General features: G+C 44.6%; 1 protein-coding gene across 4 annotated transcripts; it reads left to right on the top strand.

Annotated features, from left to right (window-relative positions):
- Window positions 1-560: 560 nt before the first annotated feature.
- Window positions 561-16874, top strand: LOC149355401 (uncharacterized). 4 transcript variants are annotated; one of them, XM_089583778.1, is made up of 8 exons: window positions 561-988; window positions 5111-5251; window positions 5854-5916; window positions 6435-6484; window positions 7709-7772; window positions 14976-15038; window positions 16149-16197; window positions 16755-16874. In XM_089583778.1, the coding sequence occupies exons 2-7, from the start codon at window positions 5133-5135 to the stop codon at window positions 16186-16188; spliced, it is 399 nt and encodes a 132-aa protein (XP_089439904.1). In that variant the 5' UTR covers window positions 561-988; window positions 5111-5132; the 3' UTR covers window positions 16189-16197; window positions 16755-16874. The 4 variants fall into 4 exon arrangements, with proteins under 4 accessions (XP_089439904.1, XP_089439905.1, XP_089439907.1 ...); XM_089583779.1 differs by having other exon boundaries at window positions 561-746; XM_089583780.1 differs by lacking the exon at window positions 561-988 and adding an exon at window positions 3117-4174.
- The last annotated feature ends 3799 nt before the right edge of the window (window positions 16875-20673 follow it).

Raw genomic sequence — 20673 nt, forward strand, 5'->3', positions numbered from 1 at the left:
AGCACGCGAGGTTCGCAGAAACATGTTGACTTCGCTCGTAATTTCATTCCTTCGCCGCTTTCGCACCTTTTCACTGTTTACAGAGTTACAATATAAGGAGACTGACAATGACCATACTTTCGAATTTTGCAGGTGATGCCACCCGTCGGCAACACCTGCTGTGTGCCGTCGTGCCGCAACAGGAGCACCTTGAGCAGGAGGCCAGGAACCATCTTCTTCCGCATCCCACGGCTTTGTTTATGTTGCACAAAATAAATGTTCTCATTTCACACAACACCTGGTGTCTTTTGTGGAGTGCTAATATTTGGCAAAGGCTGTGATGCAGCTGCGTTCATGGCTGGTCAAAAGCACTCGAAATCTATTTAATTATACGCTGCCAACGGCGCAGCGGGGCGCGGCGTATGCTAACATTCAAACCGCGCGCCCCTCAAACTGGAACCGAAAGTCGCCCCAGGCAGCGAGGCGCAGCGCATGCAGACATTCAAACTGCGCGTGCCTGAAACCGAAACCGGACGTTATGAGACTCCGCCCGCTTGGTGCGCTGCAGTCAAATGGGCCGCTGGGCCCTATGGGAGTGTCCGCTCTTTACCAATATCTTTCTCTATGGGCTTCTTTGACGGCGTTCACTCATATCAAGTTGGAATGCGTGCACGGATTTGAACACGCTCGGCATCAACGGTAGCACGGGGATTTCGTCTACTGAGACACTGCTCGAAGCCGTCGGGAGACCGCCGGTGTTCACCGAGGTATTCTAGGCACTATAACCGAGGGGTATTTGCGCTGTTCGTTCATCAGTGATTCAATGCGGCGTGCGCTGCAGAGCGGTTGTCGGCGTATTGTGAAAACGTTTTGTGTCTTGTGCGTGCAGTGTGCGTGTGCCATTCGCGCTCCCGTTTCCATCGGTAGTGAAACCTCGTTGCTACTAATGCGTGTTCTTGCAACGCTCCAGTGATTGTTGCCATGTTTGTTCTTCGGCGGCTGCGACTGGGTGAGTGGCGGGGGTTATGACATGGGCGGAGTGCGATATTTTAAAGGAAGCATATGCGCCTGCTTTGTTCTTGGTATATTGAAACTTTGTTGCATGCCCGCTTGAAACGTGTGGTGTTTGAAGCGTCTAGCCAGCTATTCGCCTCTGGGACGTGCTAGACTGAAGTGTATTTATTCTTATCGAGGTCAAGTCTGTATTTTTGGTTGCGCACTGACTTTAGATTCGTTTCCTGTAGCAGCTGGGTTGTGCAATTGCTTTTCTCGCCGAATTCATGGTAAAGGATGTCGAAAGAGGCAAAGCATTTTCGCACTTTATAAGAGCGAAAATTTTTTAACTGTCCAAATAGTTTCTGTATTTTGTTTGCCACCCGTCGTCTATTGTTGTCTGAACGTTATTGCTCTGAGCTTTCACAGTGTAATGAAGCCTTGACTGAATTTGGAGGCCTTTTCTCACGTGTTGTGCCCATGACCTGTGATAGTGTTATTTATGGTAACAGGTACTTAGTGAAATCAAAATCTACATGTGCATTGAATTTCAATGGTGCCTGTGGTTATGTTCAAGAAAAATAATTCAATGCGTTCATTACGCGCAATAATTGACCTTCATTGTCTGTATAGCGGATCAAAAGTAGTGTGCAACTATGCAGTGACATTGTAAGCTAGTATTTCACCAAGTAGAGAAAATTGTTGCATACAGCAGTAGCTATGCATGTTAAACAGCAGCTCTGCATGTTAAACATCAAAAACAGCATTGAAATAATGTACAATGCTGTGAAACCTATACTGCAGCCATTAGGTACTCCTACCTTTCTAGAAACAGTCTGAAAAAGGTACGGTCATGTATGTTGATTATTCTGTACCAAACTAGAGCTGCGGATGTGATAAATGCTTTGTTGCAATGCTACAAGAGTGGATTTGTGGGTCATTCTTAAAGGGGGCTGTCCCGTTTGAAACATGTATACCTTGGATTTTCTTCGTTGAGAAAAACTGGTTCATCATGGTTTTCCTATGCAAAATTTCAGGCTTTGGGACAGGGGTGATACATCCCCCCCCCCCAAATAAATCCTCGCCTGCTGTGCTATTATAGGCACTGTAGGCCCTCTGTTTCTGTCACTTTATGAGTGCCACATAGAGTTGTGAATCGAAAGACGTTGGACTGATCGCCTTTACGAACACGTTATGGTAGTGAATTTTTCAGTCAGGGTCAAGAACTTAAACTTTTTAGTATATTTGCCCATCCTTACTCCTGTATAGAAAAGCTTACCTGGCATGGCCAGCCGCACAAAAACATGGTATGAAGATAAATGTAGTATTCAAGATGAAAACCAAAGTACTGTAGGATTTTTCTTGTCTTCACTGCTGCGGCAGAAGGCACTGTTGACACAGCCGCCGCGGTGGCTCAGTGGTTATGGTGCTCGGCTGCTGACCCAAAAGACGCGGGTTCGATCCCGGCCGCGGCGGCTAGAATTTCTTTGGAGGAGAAATTCTGGAGGCCCGTGTACTGTACGATGTCAGTGCACGTTAAAGAACCCCAGGTGGTCGAAATTTCCGGAGCCCTTCACTACGGCGTCTCTCATGGCCTGAGTCGCTTTGGGACGTTAAACCCCATAAACCAAACCAAACCAAACCAGCACTGTTGACACAGCCAGGTGCCCAAACATATGCATTGCATTATTCAGATTGCATTATTCAACATCAAGAGCAGCACTAAAGGGACTATGCAACAAATTAAAAGTCGCTTGTAAATGTTTTCAATGCTTAGAAATGACGCTCAGAGGCATTCACTCCAAGTATGAGTCTTCAAAACTGAGCCGGCAATTTACTATGAATTTTTAAAAACCGGGGTTTTTGGAATTCGCAGGCCGATTGTTGCCTTCATAGTGACCGACTTTGAAAGTAAAATCTGGAAAATATATGTCACTAGTCCCATGACGTCGGCATGCCACCACACGCTGCCATTCACTGGAGCCACGGCAGCCACGACATATGGGCACACTTCTGGTAGCCGTGAAAATCGTCTGCTCATGCCGCTGCGTGACCCCCTGGGGCAACGGCGAGCCAGGGCATTGCCTTCGCGCATATGTTTTCGATTTATCTCTACCGTCTCCTTCTGTTGAGAGTTCGGAAGCCACTCGCACTGCCTTTGCCGCAGTGACAAGCAAAGAAAAAAGTTGTTCGCTCCTGTGTCCTGTGTTTTTGCTGTTCCCTCTTAACAAAGAAATCAGACACGTGCCACAATCCAGGAAGGCGGAGAGAGACCAGAGAGATGCTACTGATGCTGCTGCTGGAGTGCTGGGTGTGACAACCGGAGTCGCAAACTGCACGTCAGCGAATGACGTATTCATGGACGGGGCCCAGTCCCAGAGCTGTATTCTTTTTTTTTTTTTGGTGCCCTGCATGTACGAGTTGAGGGGGGAGAGGAGCGTAATTTTTAATCGTCTATAACTTCGTTCTTATTCATGCTAGCTCAAAGATTCTTGCGGTGGGGTGACGAGTGATTGAATGCCTCTCTCTTGACTGCTTTACGTAATCTCAGTTAATTTATTGCATAGTCTCTTTGGAAGGCAATTTGAACACTAAGCTGTGGTGTGACCATGGATGGCAGCATTGTTCATGACTCAGCCAAAAGGAGGAATATGCACACTCATTCAGCACTTTGATTGTTTGCGTACTGCTATGAAAGTAAGTGCTATAAAGTCGTAGTACGGTTACCATTGCTGTAACTAGAAGTTCAGCTAGAACTATCTGTGTTTTTCACATATATCAATGTGTGTTTTAACTTTATTCGAAAATAATGAGCAAACTGCTTAGCATACACACTGTGGATATTCAGAACGACAGCGTGTGTAGTGGTATGTAGGGTGTAATGTACCGCAGCTGCAGGTAGCTTTTGAGAGATGCTGTAGCTGACGACTGGGGATTTATTTCGACCACTTAAGGTTCTTTAACATGCGCTGCCATCACACGGCTCATGGGGATGTTTTGCGTTTCGTCTCTACCGAAAACACGACAGCCGTGACTAGGATTTGTTGACGCGACTGTGGGCTCGACTGTGGGCTCTGCTGCAAAACGCCATATGCGCCAAGTCACCGGAGGGGGCAGGAGACAGTGCACAAGATTTGGAAGGCCTGCACAATGAAGCTGCGATTTTATCATTTTCTGGATACTATCATTTTCTACTCCACGTGTGAGCTGTGATTCTGCAGTTGAGTACATACATGAAGGGAAAAAGAGGGGCTCGTTATGACGTAATAGACGAAGCCAAAAATAACCGAAAGAAAGGAGCATAGGTGATGTTTTGTCTTTGTATGCAATAGGTAGCCTTTGGTAGTCTGGACGCTAATGTTCGGTCTGGTTCCATGTGGCGGAACCACGGGAATATAGGACATACTACGCCTGCTGCTATGGGCGAGAGTGACATTGGTGATCACTCTGTAGGTTAGTTTACACTGCACATAAATAGCCCCGAAAGCAGAATAGACAGCTGTCGCCAGTTGGTAGTCCACTGTACGCAAAATCTGGAGGTCATGTGTTTGAATCCCAGAGACATGTGATTGGTTTTTCTTCCGCTTTCTAATCGGTTACCTTTACATGATAAAATAATTACACTGTTAATATTCTATTGATTAATGCCACAGTTTAAGAATAATAAAAAGAAACATCCCCATGATCCTTGGCTTTGGTGGCTTTGGTCATCCTTCGCGTATACAGTTGAGCAGTCCATTGCGTGAGACAAATTTGTGCTTCACATAAGCTGTCCCACATGTGCCGCCCTGAAACTGGAAAACTCTCCTCGCTCTGTGCGTCGATCTAGCTTTTCCTTATTTCTGTCTTTCCACAATCAGTGGGGCCAACTTCACCTATTTTGTCATCAGCCAGTCGGATAATAGAGGGCAAACATCAAGTCTGTAGCGTGAATGAATAAAGGACAAAATTTAATCCTTATGGAAACCTCTTCGCTGTGGGGAGGAAGGGGGCAGGGCAGGCTTCATTATCTAGGTATGACAACTACCATGACCAAAGTGCATGTATTGGCTTAGGGCTTAATATAGGCTCTATTAGGACATTGTGCTACTTATTATTCGCTTTGATTAGTAATGTGCTGATTTTATTTATTAACCAGACACAAAGACTGCCCACAGGGCATGAAGTCCCTGCTTCCCAGGAGAACCATTGCGGCGTTCTCCTGGACTGATGCTTGGCCCGTCGGAGGTTTTGGAGAAGCAGGTCACAGAGCTCCGTCTCTTCAAGGCCGGACTACCACGTAATGTATTCTGCGCTCACTTGCACTGCAGTAGTCCCAAACATGCCAAAGTTAATGCCCGTAGAGAAGAGGATGACCTTTTCGGTTGACAGCTGGGGTGTCTCGTACGGTGCTTCCGTGAGCTTGCTGTTGTATTCTTGGAAGCGGCTCATTGGTGTAATCCTTGGCAGTGTGACCACCTTGCTTTAAATTTCATATAGTTTGTTGTACAAAAAATCCTATCATGTATGATATTTGAACTCGATAGCGTTAAAGGCCCTGTACCTAGAAAATCTGGCGTCAGCGTTGTTGTGAGAGAAAAAATCACGAACTTGAGTCAGGCAGATGGCACCCAGAGAGGAACCTAAGAGGCAGGAGGTCACCTAGGTCACGTGACTCTGTGGCATCATCACAACCTGCCCACTGAATAGAGAGAGAACTGCTCACCTCGGCAGCTGGCATTTTAATGATTGGTTGTTTGGGAAGAGAATTGTATGTATTATTTTTGGATTTTTTTTGTGCAGCAGAACAGTTTCATTATAGGAGCGTGACTTTCGAACATCTGTGTGTCACTTTCTGTCGAACCAGAATTTTAAGGGTCTTGTGTTCTACATTTTGTGCAGATCTCACAAAAACACCTTTGTCGCATCCTGGGGAGACCGGAAGAGGGTACAAAGCCCGTTGGTGTGAGTGCTTACAAGTGATCTTAGATGTGAAGAGAAAAACATGGCAAGTTGCTCCGCAATTATTTAAGGTCACTGCAAGTACTATTGATGAAAAGAGCCAAAAATGTCAATGAAAGGCTGTGCTCTTCATTGGTTAAAACTTTGATAGGATGTCTGTGCCTGACTTGATAAGTAATATCTTTTTAATGCCACAGTTACAAAGAAATCACATCTCTTGGCTTGAGCCTGCATAGAACCTAATTTAAGGTTATTTTCAGCTGGCCTCTCAGTCTAGCCTCGAATATGCTGCAATTTCGCGATTTCAAAAGTGGCCCTTTTCACAGGTGTAACGGCTTTTTATGGTTTCATTCTGGACGTCAGTGGCCGAGTAAACGTTCGTGACTTCATTAAGTTGTAGACTTTTTCTAGGAGATTTTTTTTATATTCTAACCACTTTTAAGCTTTTTATGAAACCCCCGAGATACAAGATAATTGAAAGCTGTGTTCAAACTTGCACGTCTGGGTTTCTTCCTGTTTAGCTCCCCAGAAATGGAGGATTTCTGTCGACATCTGTGTCCTGATCTTCAGGGATGAGTATCCATCAAAGGATTTCTTTTTTTTTCAGAAGCATGCAGGTTATGTTTAATTAAAACACTGCATTGCGAATGCCTTCAGGAGGCATTTCAATTGGATTAAAATGGGCGGCTCCAGCTTAAAGGGAAACTGCATAGGTTTTAGATATCAGTGACCTTAAGGGGGTCGAATGTGTGAAACTTGTAGGTAAAACATGCGAAGTATTTTTGGGCTAGCACTTGAAATAGTGAAGTAATCGCCAGTTAAAATCCGGACGCCCCTCAAGCTTCTCCGCAGTGCGCAACGCAGATGGGGGGTGCATGATGACGTCATCAAATGTATCGGTACATTTCCAACGCACAAACGCCTGCTTTGAAGGAAAAAAACCAGTGCCACCGAAGGCAAACCCTGCCGAGAGTTGTTTGGCAGCGTCTAACGAGTCGGGGCAGGGTGTGGCTGACGACAGCGGTAATTTGAAATCATACCTTCCGTGACATCACGCTGAGTTTCCCTGCACTTCTTCGGTGCACTGAGGAGGAGCACAAAATTCAATCGTCGATTATGTCACTATTTTAAATGCTAGTGCAAAAACAATTGGCATGCTTTACCTACAGCCTATGTAGATTTGAATCCTTGAATATCGCGAAATTCTGAAAAAAGTGCTGCAGTTGCCTTTTGAGGTAATTGTTAGGGAACTTCAACACTTCTAAGCCGAACGGCATAAATGCAAGCGCTCCATAGTTATATACCAAGTATTTCAGGGAAAACTAAAAAATGTTCAGAAATATGTTAGGGTTTATGGTGGTTTAACGGGACCTTCAATCGTCATTTGGTTGACTTGCTAGCCAAAACATTGTGGTGGGTACACTGGCAAGAAATCATGCAAAGGCTTTATTTTTTATTTCTGTTGCTACGCTACGAGTGAGCCTTTAAAGACACTTTTCTTAAGAGTGCATTCCTAAAAACATGCCTTACAGCCACCACATATTAAATAAATCTCCTGCCATAAGTGATATATGGCCCATAGCTAACGCGACATTTCCAGCTTCTCTGTTAATATTTGGGCTCGAATTTGACCTCTGGTATGTGTGGTGACTGAAAAGAACTATGCGTGGTCTTTTTAGATGCTTTCTTTTATGCAGGAGAACAGTTTCATTCTAGGAGCGTGATTTTCGTGCATCAGAGTGTCACTTTCTGTTGAGCCAGAAATTTAACGGTCTTATGTTCTACATTTTGTGCAGATCTCGCATAAAACACCTTCGTCGCGTCCTGGGGAGACCGGAAGAGGCCCAAAGCCCGTTAGTGTGAGTGCCTACAAGTCCCTTCAAGACTTCACACAAAATTTTCAAGAATAACTTATGGTTTATTCTGGTTTAACGTCGAAGAGCAACTCAGGCTATGAGGGACGCCATAGTGAAGTCCTCTGGAAATTTCGAACACCTGGGGTTCTTAATGTGCACTGACATCGCACAGTACACGGCCCTGCAGAATTTCGCCTCCATCAAAATTCGACCGTCGTGGCCGGGATCGAACCCGCGTCTTTCGTGTCGGCAGCTGAGCGCCGTAACCACTGAACCACTGCAGCGCTTCAAAAATAGTGTTTTGGGGGCAAAAGTATGGCTTTTGCGGCCTAGTACCGCCAGTGTTGGCTGACACCGGGAAACTGTTGTACTGTCTTGAGTAGTAAGCTGATTAACTAATTTCTTATAACCAAATAACTAACCTTTTAACTATATGGATAGCCTAACTGATTGTAATTAGTGATTTATAGCCGGTCGTTAGTAATAGGCATATCAGTTTTTAGAATTTTGAAACTCAATTACCCTCGATTCTGAGGCATGACAAAATTTGGCTGCATCCTGCGAAAATTCATGCGGTTTCGAAAGCATGCAAGGATAGTAACCCTTCCAGTGCATGTAGCTAGTTGAAAAAGCCACACTTTGTCGAGCCACAGTGCCAAGGGTAATCGCGGTTTCGATATTCTAAAAGCAAGTTGATATGGCTGTTACTAACGGCCAGCTACAAATCTCTAATTTGAACTAGGTGCCTAACTCTGTTAGTTAAAATGTGAGTTATTAAAAATTAGTTAACCAGCACGATACTTAACACAGTTGACCAGTTTTCTGGTGTTTGCCAAGTCTGGTAATACTGTGTCTGAAATCCCGTATTTTTACTCCAAAAGCCTATGTTTTGAAATTTTTGAAAGTGTTCCCTGAAACACCGGGTACATTTCGTGTGTGCGGTTACAAGGCAGAGTTTTTTATGTAATGAATAATGAACATATGGAAACTTTCCATTTGAATTAGATTGGCACATCTTTTCAGCTATGTCTTTACTCAATAACGTATGCAGACATGACTACTGGACAATTCGGCAACTTATTAGGAATACTAGCTTATAGGCTGCTGGCCCTCTATGCAGGCTGCACTGCTGGGAGGATGGGGAACCCAAACTGAAGTTTGGCGGCTTGACTAAGGCTCTTCTGCTTTTTAAAAGTAGCGATGCTGCAAGGGCTCTCTCTCAGGGATTACAAGGAGCAGCGCTAGTAGACAACTAGCCGATCTCTGCCACGTTTTCTGCAGACAACTGAAACAGCGCTCAGTGAGCGCATTTCATGCGCTGCTATGCTGCGGTTCGTACACTTGTTAGTTTCTTACTCACAAGTTAATGATTTGAGCTTGCGCACGGTAAGCATGCCATTTATTTTATTATTTATTTTCAGTACACCCTGCAGTGCCGAAGCATTATAGCAGGGTGGTGGGTACAATAGTGACGAGCAGTTAAATGAAATCACGTGAGGCAAAGAACAAAAAAGGGGGAGGAAGGGAAATAAAGGAGTAATGTATCCAGATAAAATAAACAGGTATACAACAGAAGGAACAGCAGTGCATTAGGAGAGATAATGGTTTGAAAGAACAGTTAAATTACAGATTATTCATTAACTGTAAAGATACATCTCGATGAGCACTCGCAGCTCCAACCGGCAGCTTGTTCCAGTAAGAAATAGTATGTGGAAAAAATTAATACTTTTTGTAGTTCGTTTTGCAGGTAATTTTCCATATTTTAAATCTGCAGTCTGGCTTGTTAGAAATATAGTGGGGTGCTTTGAGGTACTCTTTCTTATCAATGCCTGTTGTGTCGCTGTATATTGAGTGCAAAAATTTGAGCCTTTGCTTTTGGTGCCTTATCTGTAGTAGTTCCAGTTCATTATGGCTCTTTCTCTCTGTTATGTTGACATGCCTGGAGTACTGCCTTGATATAATTTTGGCTATGCGGGATGTACTGCTTCTAAATTACTAATCAGGTACCACCGGTGTGGATTCCTGACTGTGGAAACATATTCCAATTGAGGCCTGTGACTTGTATGCTGTGCATTTGAGAATCTGTGGAGTAGCCCCAAAGGTCCGTATTAGGAGGCTGAGCATTTTCCCAGCTTTTTTGACGCTCATTTTAATGACTTTCAAAGGACAGATCAGTGGTTAGCAGAACACCTAGATATTTAACATCAGTTGCCGTACTGAGAATAGTATCACCCAGTTTGTAGGTAGTTTGATGATGGATTTTTATGGTGCAAGGGCATCTGTGGCCAAAGAGTGCCATAGCGCAAGGTACATATATTTTTTTACTCAAGGTGGGGTCAAAAGACCCATTTCCCAAGCATTTTACGCTAAATAAGGCAAGCACCAGACTAGGGGTAAGCTTCTACCCATTGTATCACCGCTGGGTACCCGACGGCACTGGGGATCGAACCCCGCACCTCCCGCTTGCATGGAGGATGCTCAGACCACTAGGCCACCACTGTGGTTTGTAGATAGCTTCATTGCGAATCTTAAACTTAGTAAATGTTATTCGGTAACATTTATTAGTGTTCAGGCCAAGTAGTCAGGTTTGGCACCAGGAGGTTATGCTGTTAAGGTCAAGCTCTAGGGCGTATACATCATGTTGGTTACAGATTGATCTAAACAACACAGTCGTGTCTTATTTGGAAAGAAATGTTTGAAGTGATATCATTTATATAGATTAAGAAGAGTAGTGGCCCCAGCATCGAGCCTTGTGGCACTCCCGAAGTGGCTTGAACAAAACTAGATTTTTGACCTACAGTTTCTGCATATTGTATTTTGTCGCTGAGATAGTCTCCAGTTACTTTCATCACTTTATTATCCAAGTCAAGTGTTCTAATTTTGTTCTTTAGTAGTTTATGTGAGACGGAATCAAATGCTTTGTGATAGTCGAGGAAAATTGCATTGGTACGCAACCTTCTTTTCAGCAGTATCCGCAAGCTCATAAAAAAGTTAGCTGAGTGGTGCAGGACATGCCTGGGGAAACAATGCTGGTTTGCACATGGTGCAAGAGGTGTGCCGTGTGCAAACTTGGGAGCTGGCAGTGCGTTTTGAGGATTAAATTGGCCGTTGCTTCCCCCCCCTCCCCCCTCCTTGGCGATTTTTTCCTTATTGTGTCATGTGCTTATTCACTGTGGGCACAAAAATAGGCTTGACAAGAACAGTGTGCTTCTGCGTGGTTTCCTTAAACCTGTGCTCATGAGCTTCCTTTTCTGGAGAGGGTTAGTGAGAGTGCCAAATACCATTCTTTCACAACAGTGTACAAGCACTTGCAGGCAAACAAAACAATTTTCGCGTGCATGCGGTGCATACACAAGTCAGCCGAGAGCTAGTTGGTCTGCCCGATCAGTTCTATGGAGTCGCTTGGAGAGGGTGCTGTTAAGTGCTGTCTGCAGTGCCCTGTGGTCTTAGCTGTCTTCCTTACACACAGCAAGCCATGGCTCCAGCGCTACCTGCCGTATACTTCACGCACCTTTTGCTAAGTTTCTGCCTCTGGTCTCAAAATTTGCTTGCATTGCATACTTGAGGTTTGTGTCTTGTCTGCCAGCTTGATGTAAAGTGTAGGTATTATATTAGAAGGATTCTCTGATTGTTTCAGACAGAACTGGTGCCATTCATGCTATTCAGATTGGTGCCTTTCAAACTGATGTCAAACTGCAACTCGAGAAATGTAAACAGCCAATATGGCAGGTTTCACAAAAGGGCCTTAAGGAAAATGAAATGAAATGAAAATTGCTTTTAAGGAAAGGAAATGCCTGTCTCTCATATCTTGGTATACACCCGAAAGGATTGGACACCACAGTGCGTATCTCTAAAGCAACCTTCTAAGACAGCACCATATTCATTATATGCGCGTGTCCTCCGCCTCCGCACAGGCAGTGTGTGGACGGCTGAACGCCTCCACCGTTATCGTGGTGCTCCCAGTGCATGGTGCGCCAACTGCTACAGCCATGACGTCAAACCAAGCACAACTGCAGTTTTCGCTTGTATATCAAGGCTTAACCAGAGCTAAGCCACTGCCTAATTTTTTTAACTTTGTATGCCCGGAAGGGGACCAATTGGAGGCTGCTTCTGGAGGCTGATGATGCATTGAGGCATTCTGAAGCTGGAGGCGGCAGTACGCACATGCAGAAGGAAGACTACTGCCTGGGATACACTAGGATTCAAGTCATTGCCAGCACAAATAGCAAAGCTTTGTTTGCTGATGCCTCGGGCTACTCGGCCATCTCCTAGTATTTTTTATTGTTGTTTAATTGAACAACAGGTACCTCATTGACCCTCCTAGTGGCTTACTCGAGTGGATCGAATTCACCGATACCGGCATACGGCTTCACACCAACATCAGTCTATTACTTCGCCCGCATATCAATATTCTGCGAGGCCAAGAGAGGGCAGCCATTCAGGAGATTGAACTTGCACAGGATACTCCTCCCGCACTAAAATGAACTGTTCTCTGAATGCCAGCCTAGTTGAATGCAGTGATTCTGGATATTTATACATCGTGCTGCTTTTCCACGCACTAACAGTCTAATGAACATGAAAAGTTCACATAGAATCCCATAGTGTTTGATTACAGGAAGAAATGTGAAAATGTAAGGTGTGACCTGAATGTCCTTTTTAAGAGTTTACTGAAGTATGTTCCAAAAAGACAGCATCAAGACAAAATATAAAACATTCTCAAAGTTTCTACTTGCTTGTTCTGGTAGCAATTCGCTGACCACGGTGCAGTCGTCCCCATGGGGTTAAGGCATGTCTTAGTACCTAAAGCTCACCTCTGGAGTCTAAAAAAAGGCTTTTGGGGCCATTTGAATCCACATTCGCTGAACTGGCTTTAATACACTAGTGTCGAGAAAGGCTAGGTAGGGCTGCAGCAAAGAGTGGGGAAACTGAGTGTATCAGCCAAAACTCTCACGGCTATGTCCAGAAGAGCCAGTTGGGCACTTAGTTGCCTATTAAGCACACAGCTAATATTAAAACAATAAAAACCCTGAAACATGTAGGTACATGACAAAAGTACACAGCATATTTCCCACTCTATCAAGGGAGCAAAAAAACAAAAAAAAACCGTCTAAGCATAGGCTCCCTAACAGAGCACCAGAGAGAAGGCACAAAAACTCTACGCAGTGCATGTACCGTCTCTCTCTTACAATGCAGCACATGCAACAGCGTCGCAAAAAAGATGTTTCAAATTCGTGCCTGTGCAGACACAAAGTGCTGCCGTGACATGCAAGCCTGAATTTTTCCTCATACTCTTTTTATCAGTAGAAAAAAGAGAGTGACATCATCAGCATAGGCCAAAACCTTGCAAGAAGCCACAATTAGCTGTGTACTTGAGCTGTAGTGGCTCAGGATATATAAAACAAATTGCAAAGGCGATATAGAACAGATGGTTTGCTGGAAATCTTTGGTAAGCTCTTGGTTATTAGGGAGAGCGAAAGTTCCTACAAGGCTCTTTTTGGGTGGGGCTGCTCTGAGCGGGTGCTCCCACTTCATACCATGTGGTAGAGGGCGGAAGGCGGGGGCTACGAAAAAGATGTGCTGGAGATGTGCTGGTGGGATGACTGGAAGTCAGTCTTGGGGGGACGGAATGGTGTCTGTAATTGCTCATACTGGACAGCTTCCTTACTCAGTAGAGTGCAATAAGGTGGTTTTTGCATGCGGTGGTCAAGACAGCACCCGCGAAAGTACTCTGGTAAGAGAAATTCCCGACTGACAGAAGCCTCAGGGGAGGCCTATCACTCGTGCTATGAAATCTCTGAAACTGCTGAAGCTGCTGCGATGAAGGGCTACTTGGTATGACATTCTGTAAACATAAAAACTGCGCAAAGCGCAGGAAACACACGCACAAAAACACACATAGTGAGGCTTGGCCCTGACAAATGTGTGAGTCATATTTCCATCAAACCGTACAGTAAGGAAGTGAAATTTCTCGGCGCAACTAGGTGAATGCATTTGTGGCAGTGTGTTTTTTTCTTTTTGTGTCTCGTTCTTTGCACAGTTTCCAAGTTTATACACAGGAGCCTCCTCTTCAGCTCATGGAGGTCTCCTCATTTCATGCAGACTCTTGGCAGGCGTCCAAAGCTGCCGCAGCACCAGCCTCGTTATTTGGGCCCGAACTTATGTATTTGGAAATTTCCTTATTCATTTGCACCAACATCTTAAGCAGAATTGTTTCTTCAAAGCTTAGGTTACCACACATTCCAGCCCAGGGCTGTGATTTGTACGGGATTTTGATGTGAATGCCGACCGGGAAAGCAAAGACCAATGCTAGAGCTCATCAGTTCTGTTTTGTTTAGCCAGTATTTTCAGGGATGGTTTGTCCGGACTTGTTCACATTGAACATTTCGTAATTTTCAGCAGCTTTGGCTCTCTGCTAATTTTATTACCCCCCCCCCCCCCCCCGAACAAGCAAGCAAGCAAAGAAACAGAAAACCGATGGAGCCTGTTCTTTGATCGCGATGTACCTACCATGAATTACCAGGACAGAAAGTACACATTTGCAGCGTCACATAAATAGCTCTAGACATTCCTCCCTCTGGATATTTCTGCAATAAAATTCATCCTATCCTCTCCTCGTTTTTCACTGTACTTTCTGCACATTCGCCATTTGGACCGGTCACATTTAGTTCAGGTTACAGCGGCTGATGCATTCTTTTCGGATGCATGGCATAGACCTCTGTCGCAAGTTCGTGCCGCCAAAAAAGGGAAAAATGAGGATGATCAGAAATAAGACCTTGAATCGTCATTTGCTTGACTTGCTAGCCAAAACATTGAGTGGTGGGTATACCGGTGAAAAATCATGCAAAGACTTCCATTTTCGTTGTCTGTTACTGCTCTACCAGAGAACCTTCAGACACATCTTTCTTGAGTGCATTCCTGCAAACATGCCTTAGAGCTGCCAGATATTAGCCACATATTAAATAAATCTCCTGCCATAAGTGATATATGGGCCATCGCTCATGCGAAATGTCAGTCTTCTTTGTTAATAGTGGCCCTCGATATGTGTGTGCTCAAATTTGATCTCTAGTAAACGGTATGTGTGGAGACTCAAAAGAATTGTATGTAGTCTTTTTAGAAGTTTTGTTCTAGGAGGATGACTTTTGTTCATCTGTGTGTCACATTCTGCTGAGCCAAAAATTTAAGGGTCGTGTTCTAAATTTTGCGCAGGCCTCGTGTGAAATGCCATCGTCGCGTCCAGGGGAGACCAGAAGAGGCACAATGCTCACCGATGTGAGTGCCTACAAGTGATATTAGATGTGATGAGGAAGACATGGGAAGCTGTGCTGCATATATTTAAGTTCACTGCCAGTACTAATGATGAAAATAGCCAAAAAGGTCAAGGAAAGGCTGTGCCTATTCATTGTTTAAAACTTTTAAAGGATATCTATGCCTGAATTTATAAGTAATGTCTTTTTATTGCCATAGTCACACAGAAATCACATTTTTTGCTTGAGCGTGCAGAGAAGCTAATTCATGGTTATTTTCTCCTGGCCTATCAGTATATCGTCGAGTATGTTACAACTTCACAGTTTCAGAAATGGCCCTCTTCACTGGCTTAAGGGGGGACACTGGTCTTGAAAAGAAAATTTTACTAATTTAGTCATAGCTATGAAATTTTCAGGGCACATGTATTTTTGTGCGCTGATTCTAGATATGTCATTAAATTTCATGTAAAACAATTCCTTGTGCACTTTTTATGCAAGTATTTTGCGGAGAGTTTTGAAGAAAATTTGCTGCAGGAAACTCGCTGAAATATATGCCATTGGGTTCTCTTGACACCAAGGAATGCAATAAGGGTGAAATTGTCTTCCTGCCTATCATAAAACTCAAGTTATAGGGTACTGAAGCTGCCACTTCAGAAACAGGAATACACACTTTCCTTCTTATTTCTGAAGCGACAACTTCAAAACCCTATAACTTGAGTTTTATGATAGGCAGGAAGACAATTTCACCCTTATTGCATTCCTTGGTGTCAAGAGAACCCAATGGCATAATTTCAGAGAGTTTCCCGCAGCAAATTTTCTTCAAAACTCTCCGCAAAATACTGGCATAAAAAGTGCATAAGTGCTCAAGAAATTGTTTTACATGAAATTAAATGATATATTTAGAATCAGCACACAAAAATACATATGCCCTGAAGATTTCGTAACTGTGACTTCATTAATAAAAATTTTTTTTTCAAGACCAGTGTCCCCTCTTAATGGCTTTTTATGGTTTCATTCTTTATTAACTAGATTTTTTTACATTCTAAGCACTTTAAGCTTTTTATTGAACTCCTCAGACACAAGATAGATTAAAAGCTGCGTTCAAACTTGCACGTCTGGGTTTCTTCCTTTTCAGCTCCCCTGAAATTGAGGATTTGTCGACGTGCTCGGTCTGAACTTCAGGGGTGAGTATCCATCAAAGCATTTTTTTAGAAGGCTGCAGGTGACATTTAATTAAAACTGCATTTGTACGCATCCATAGTTATATGCTAAGAGTTTCAGGGAAGACTTCCAAAACTTTTCAAAAATAATTGATTGTTTATGCTGGTTTAATGTCCCAAAGCGACGCAGGCTATGAGGGATGCCGTAGTGAAGGCCTCTGGCAATTTCGAATATCTGGGGCTGTTAATGTGCACTGACATCGCACAGTACACGGCCCTGCAGAATAACCCGCATGTTTCATGTCAGCAGCTGAGCGCCGTAACCACTGAGCCACCGCGGTGGTTCAAAAAGTGTTTTAGGGGTAAACGTATGGCTTTTGCGGCCTAGTGTCACCATTGTTGGCGGGCACCAAAAAGCTGATGTATTGTCTTGGGTAGTGTGCTGGTAACTAATTTGCACGTGTGTTCGAATACACACATGCACGTGTGTTCGAATACTGTTCTAATTGCTTTTATATTCTCTTACTGCTTTTCCTCGTCTTTAATACCGTCTTGGTTTTTGTGTTCTTATGTCTTCGCAGCGTGGGACGCTGAAAGCACGGCGGCAATGGGGAATGATTCCCTCAATGAAGAAGTGGGGACCATTCTTCGGTCCATTCTTACGAGTGAGAAGTTGGGGATTCTTTTGCGCCGGCTCGACGGTAAGCGTCCACACGAGGTTTTTGCACTGAAGTAAAATTGAGCCGTTTGCGTCTTTCTGAGCAGTCGCTGTCGGGGACCGTTCGATTCATGGCGTCGCGGTGATTTCTAAAATTTTATTCAGCTTACTTGACACGCTTGCGTGCGCTCTTGCAGAGGCTTGAAAGTTCTGAATTGAATGCATCGTTGAATGACGGCGCAAAAGACACCGACTTGAGACGCTCGCGTACGGTCCTTCTGACTGCGGCCAATGTCAAGTTTTCACGTACTGCATACGACATATCTTATTTGTCAAAACCTTTTCGGGGCGTTTTTTTTTTTCATTTTAGTTCCTCTTTGCTTGCTTATCTGCAGCTGGCGGATAGGGGCGAGTTTAGTCTCGGTCATGCAGTGGTTCATTGTGGCAGGCTGTTGATATCAGTACAGGAAGTGATTTCTTTTTTTGTTGCTGTCTGGGCTCTGTGAATTGTGTATCTGAAGGCGAAAAAGATACATAATATACAGCGTAAACGAAAGCTTGCAGTGTTCTGTGTGCCTTTGCGGCTTTCATAATTTTTTGATCAGTTCGTGGAAGCTAATAGGGGCCTGTTGGCTTGCATATAGTGTACTGCTTGGCTTGAAGCCAGCCTGTCTTGCTTTCCGGTCAGTATACTAGTCAAGTGCTATTCGGCACTGGTGTGGTCGCACCTAGACTACTCGTAGTTGCCCGTTTTGGTGGCTAGGTTGCTGTGACATTCGGCTGTTAATCCCAGGATCACAGAATCGAATTCCGGCTGCTGCGGCTGTGTTTTGATGGAGGTGAAGTGCAAAAATATCCTGTTACGTGCGTTGCCAGCGCAATAAATATCCCCCACATAACCTATGCTAATCCAGATCCCTCCACCACGGCTTCATTGCCCACGTGTTGCTTCGGAGCGTTATATGCATACCTGCCAACTCTTCCAAATTTCCCGTAAAATGTACGAATTTCGACCAGTCTTACGATTTTACGAATCTTACTTGAAATTTTAGAAAAATATATTATTTGCGAAAATAAAGAACGTGACAATGTATTAAATCTACACTCTGGTACCGTGCGCTGCCACGAGAGGGCAATACGTGTTTGTTTGCCCTCGTGCGATCATCATCACCATCAGCAGCTGGAATGTTGTAGTGACTTCTATCGTCTACTATTGGGGCCACGAATCCATATCCAAAACTCGGTAGCGGTTCCGCTAGGCCTTCGCCGACCTGTTGCCTTTGTGCGCGCGGGCAGTGCGGTTTGGACTTCTTGTGTTGGCCTCGCCTTTCGTGCCATCAGCTACCGCGTCCGACACAGTGTGACTCCTGTGTTTTCTGTAGCGGCGTCGCATTACAATGGCGGGCTCGAAGCCGCGACAGTACTTTCAAGTGTTTTTGAAGTCGTACACATCGGAATTTCCGTGCTTCGTGCCGTCGAAGAAAGGTGAGAAATTTGGATTTTGCACCACGTGTGCGTGTGACGTGAACATTTAATATGGTGGCAAGTCTGACATCAAGGTCCACATCGCTTCGAAAAAGCACCAGGGATACGTGCGAGCCGCGGACAGCCAGCCAAGCCTGACAAGTTTTGTACGCAGCGACAGCGACCTCGGTGTGATTTGCGCAGAATACCTCTTCACGGCGTTTTTAGTAGAGCACAACATCCCGCTGAGTGTCAGCGATCATGCTGGACCGCTTTTCCGGAAGATGTTCCCGAAGTGCGAAGAAGCCAAACGCTATGCCTGTGGACGAACAAAGACAACTGCAATTGTTCGGGAAATGGCCGCCAGCGCGGAGACTCCTTTTCTGGATGCCTTAAAAGAAGAGGTATTTTCGATCGCTGTGGATGGCAGTAACAATAGGGATACACAGCTTTACCCTATTGTTGCGACATATTTCGTTAAAGAGACTAGGAGAATTAAAAGCCGCCTTCTTTGCCTCGGGACAATCCAAGGGGAAGCGACCGGCCACAAGATTGGAAAGCTGATTCTGGCCGAGATCAAGTCCCGGAATTTGCCTCTTGAAAACCTGCTGGCTCCGTCTTCGGACAATGCCATTGTCATGGTCGGCAAAAAAAACAGCGTCTCTACAGTATTGAGAGAGGCTCAGCCAGCTTTGATTGGGGTTGGTTGCCCGTGCCATCTCATGAACTTGGCCGCCCAAAAAGGAGCTTCATGTCTTCCTGTAAAGGTTGATGAGGCTTTGATATTTTTTTTTATCTGGAGAAAAGCTCGAAAAGGAAAGATCGACTTAGAGTTCCAAAAGATGCATGATGTCGAGATCAGGAAGGTTTTGAAGCATTCGCCGACACGTTGGCTGTCTTTGGGGAAGTGTTTGAAGAGGCTGCTCGACCAGTGGAAACCACTTCTTAGCTTTTTTTTATCAGAAACAAAGCAGTGCAACAAGCAGAGCTTGTTTTTAGAGTCTTACCAGATTCCAAAGACTTTCACAAACCCCCAAGAATTCTGCACCAACACCAAAGTTTTGCTGCACACCTTCCCAAGACTGCTGCAGACCTCGGGAAAGAAACATGCCGACGGTGATGGACTCTCTCTAAAGAGAAAAGGAGCTCACTCTGGACCTCAAGCAAAGAAACTGAAACTTGATGCCGAGGAATCTGGAGAAGCCACCCACGTGACCCGTGAAGAGCGCCTGTTTCTTTTTTTGTCATCGGAGCTAAGCAGGGCATGCTGTCTTTTTCTCCAAACTGTAATACCACTTTTTGAGAAGACAAACTGCCTTCTTCAGGCACAGGCTCCTCAGATTCATGTACTGAGGGCCCTCTTAAACCACCTTTTCGAGGACCTCCTGACTAGATTTGTGCACCCAGGGATGTCATTCATTGCAGGAAGTTGCCTATGGAGCTGAGAACCAAAAACATGATGAAGACATAGTCATTGGCAGCACAACCTACTCTGTAGTTGAGACGCTGAGCACAAATGAGAGAGAGCAGTTCTTCTCTGCCGTACGTCTCTACTTCACAGTAGCATGTGATTATATTCGCCACAAGTTTCCTCTAGAAGACGTCAACCTCAAAATGGCTATGTTGCTCAAGTGCAGAGTCTAGAAACTGCTTCATTCAGTAGCGTACGTCATTTTATTATGATGTTCCCTGCTATTCTGCCCCAGTGGAGTGGCAAATCAAGAGAAGAGGCAGTCGACGCACTTGAAGTGGAGTTTGCCAACTTGCAAGCAACAAGGTTCCAGCAGACATATTGAATGAGCCAAGGTGCGAAGTGCAGTGGTCACAATTGGGAAATGTTAAAGATATCGACGGATCGCTCAGATTCAACAGAATTTCAGTTGTTATGCTGGGCATCCTCTCCATTCCCCACAGCAATGCTGAATGCAAGAGGATATTCAGCACTGTCAAGAAAACTCGAACGGAGTTTCGCTCATCTGTGTGTGAGAAAACACTCGAAAGCCTGCTGATGGTGAAAGGGCACCAGAGTGGAACATGCTTTGAGCAAACTTACACAGAGAAGTTTCTCAAGCAGGCAAAGTCTGCAACAGCAAAATCATTGCAAAAATAAATTGTAATCCAATGGTCCGATGGAGTTTTCGCTCATTACTCTCTCTCCAAAACACTGATTTCACTTGCGGATGTGAAATGTGAGTAAGCTTGCCCCAAAAACTAAATGCTAGAAACTTCAAAAAAAAACGTGCTGCACCCCCCCCCCCCCGCCCCCCGCCGCCGCGACGGTTTTACTAACTTCCAAATGGTCAGGCTGGCAGGTATGCCATTGAGACTGAGACCACTATCTCCACACTCTCTAAGGGTGGGAGGAAGCATAATGGTGA

This window comes from Amblyomma mixtum, chromosome 3 (genome assembly GCF_055824585.1).
Source record: "Amblyomma mixtum isolate Tamu chromosome 3, ASM5582458v1, whole genome shotgun sequence".
Lineage (NCBI taxonomy): Eukaryota > Metazoa > Arthropoda > Arachnida > Ixodida > Ixodidae > Amblyomma > Amblyomma mixtum.

What these genes read in the sequence shown, in the direction of transcription:
- LOC149355401 (XM_089583778.1), top strand. Translation starts at nt 5,133, where the DNA reads ATGAAGTCCCTGCTTCCCAGGAGAACCATTGCGGCGTTCTCCTGGACT. An exon ending in TCTGTGTCCTGATCTTCAGG is followed by an intron (nt 6,485 to 7,708) that starts GATGAGTATCCA and finishes ACATTTTGTGCA; the next exon opens with GATCTCGCATAAAACACCTT. An exon ending in GAGGCACAATGCTCACCGAT is followed by an intron (nt 15,039 to 16,148) that starts GTGAGTGCCTAC and finishes CTTCCTTTTCAG; the next exon opens with CTCCCCTGAAATTGAGGATT.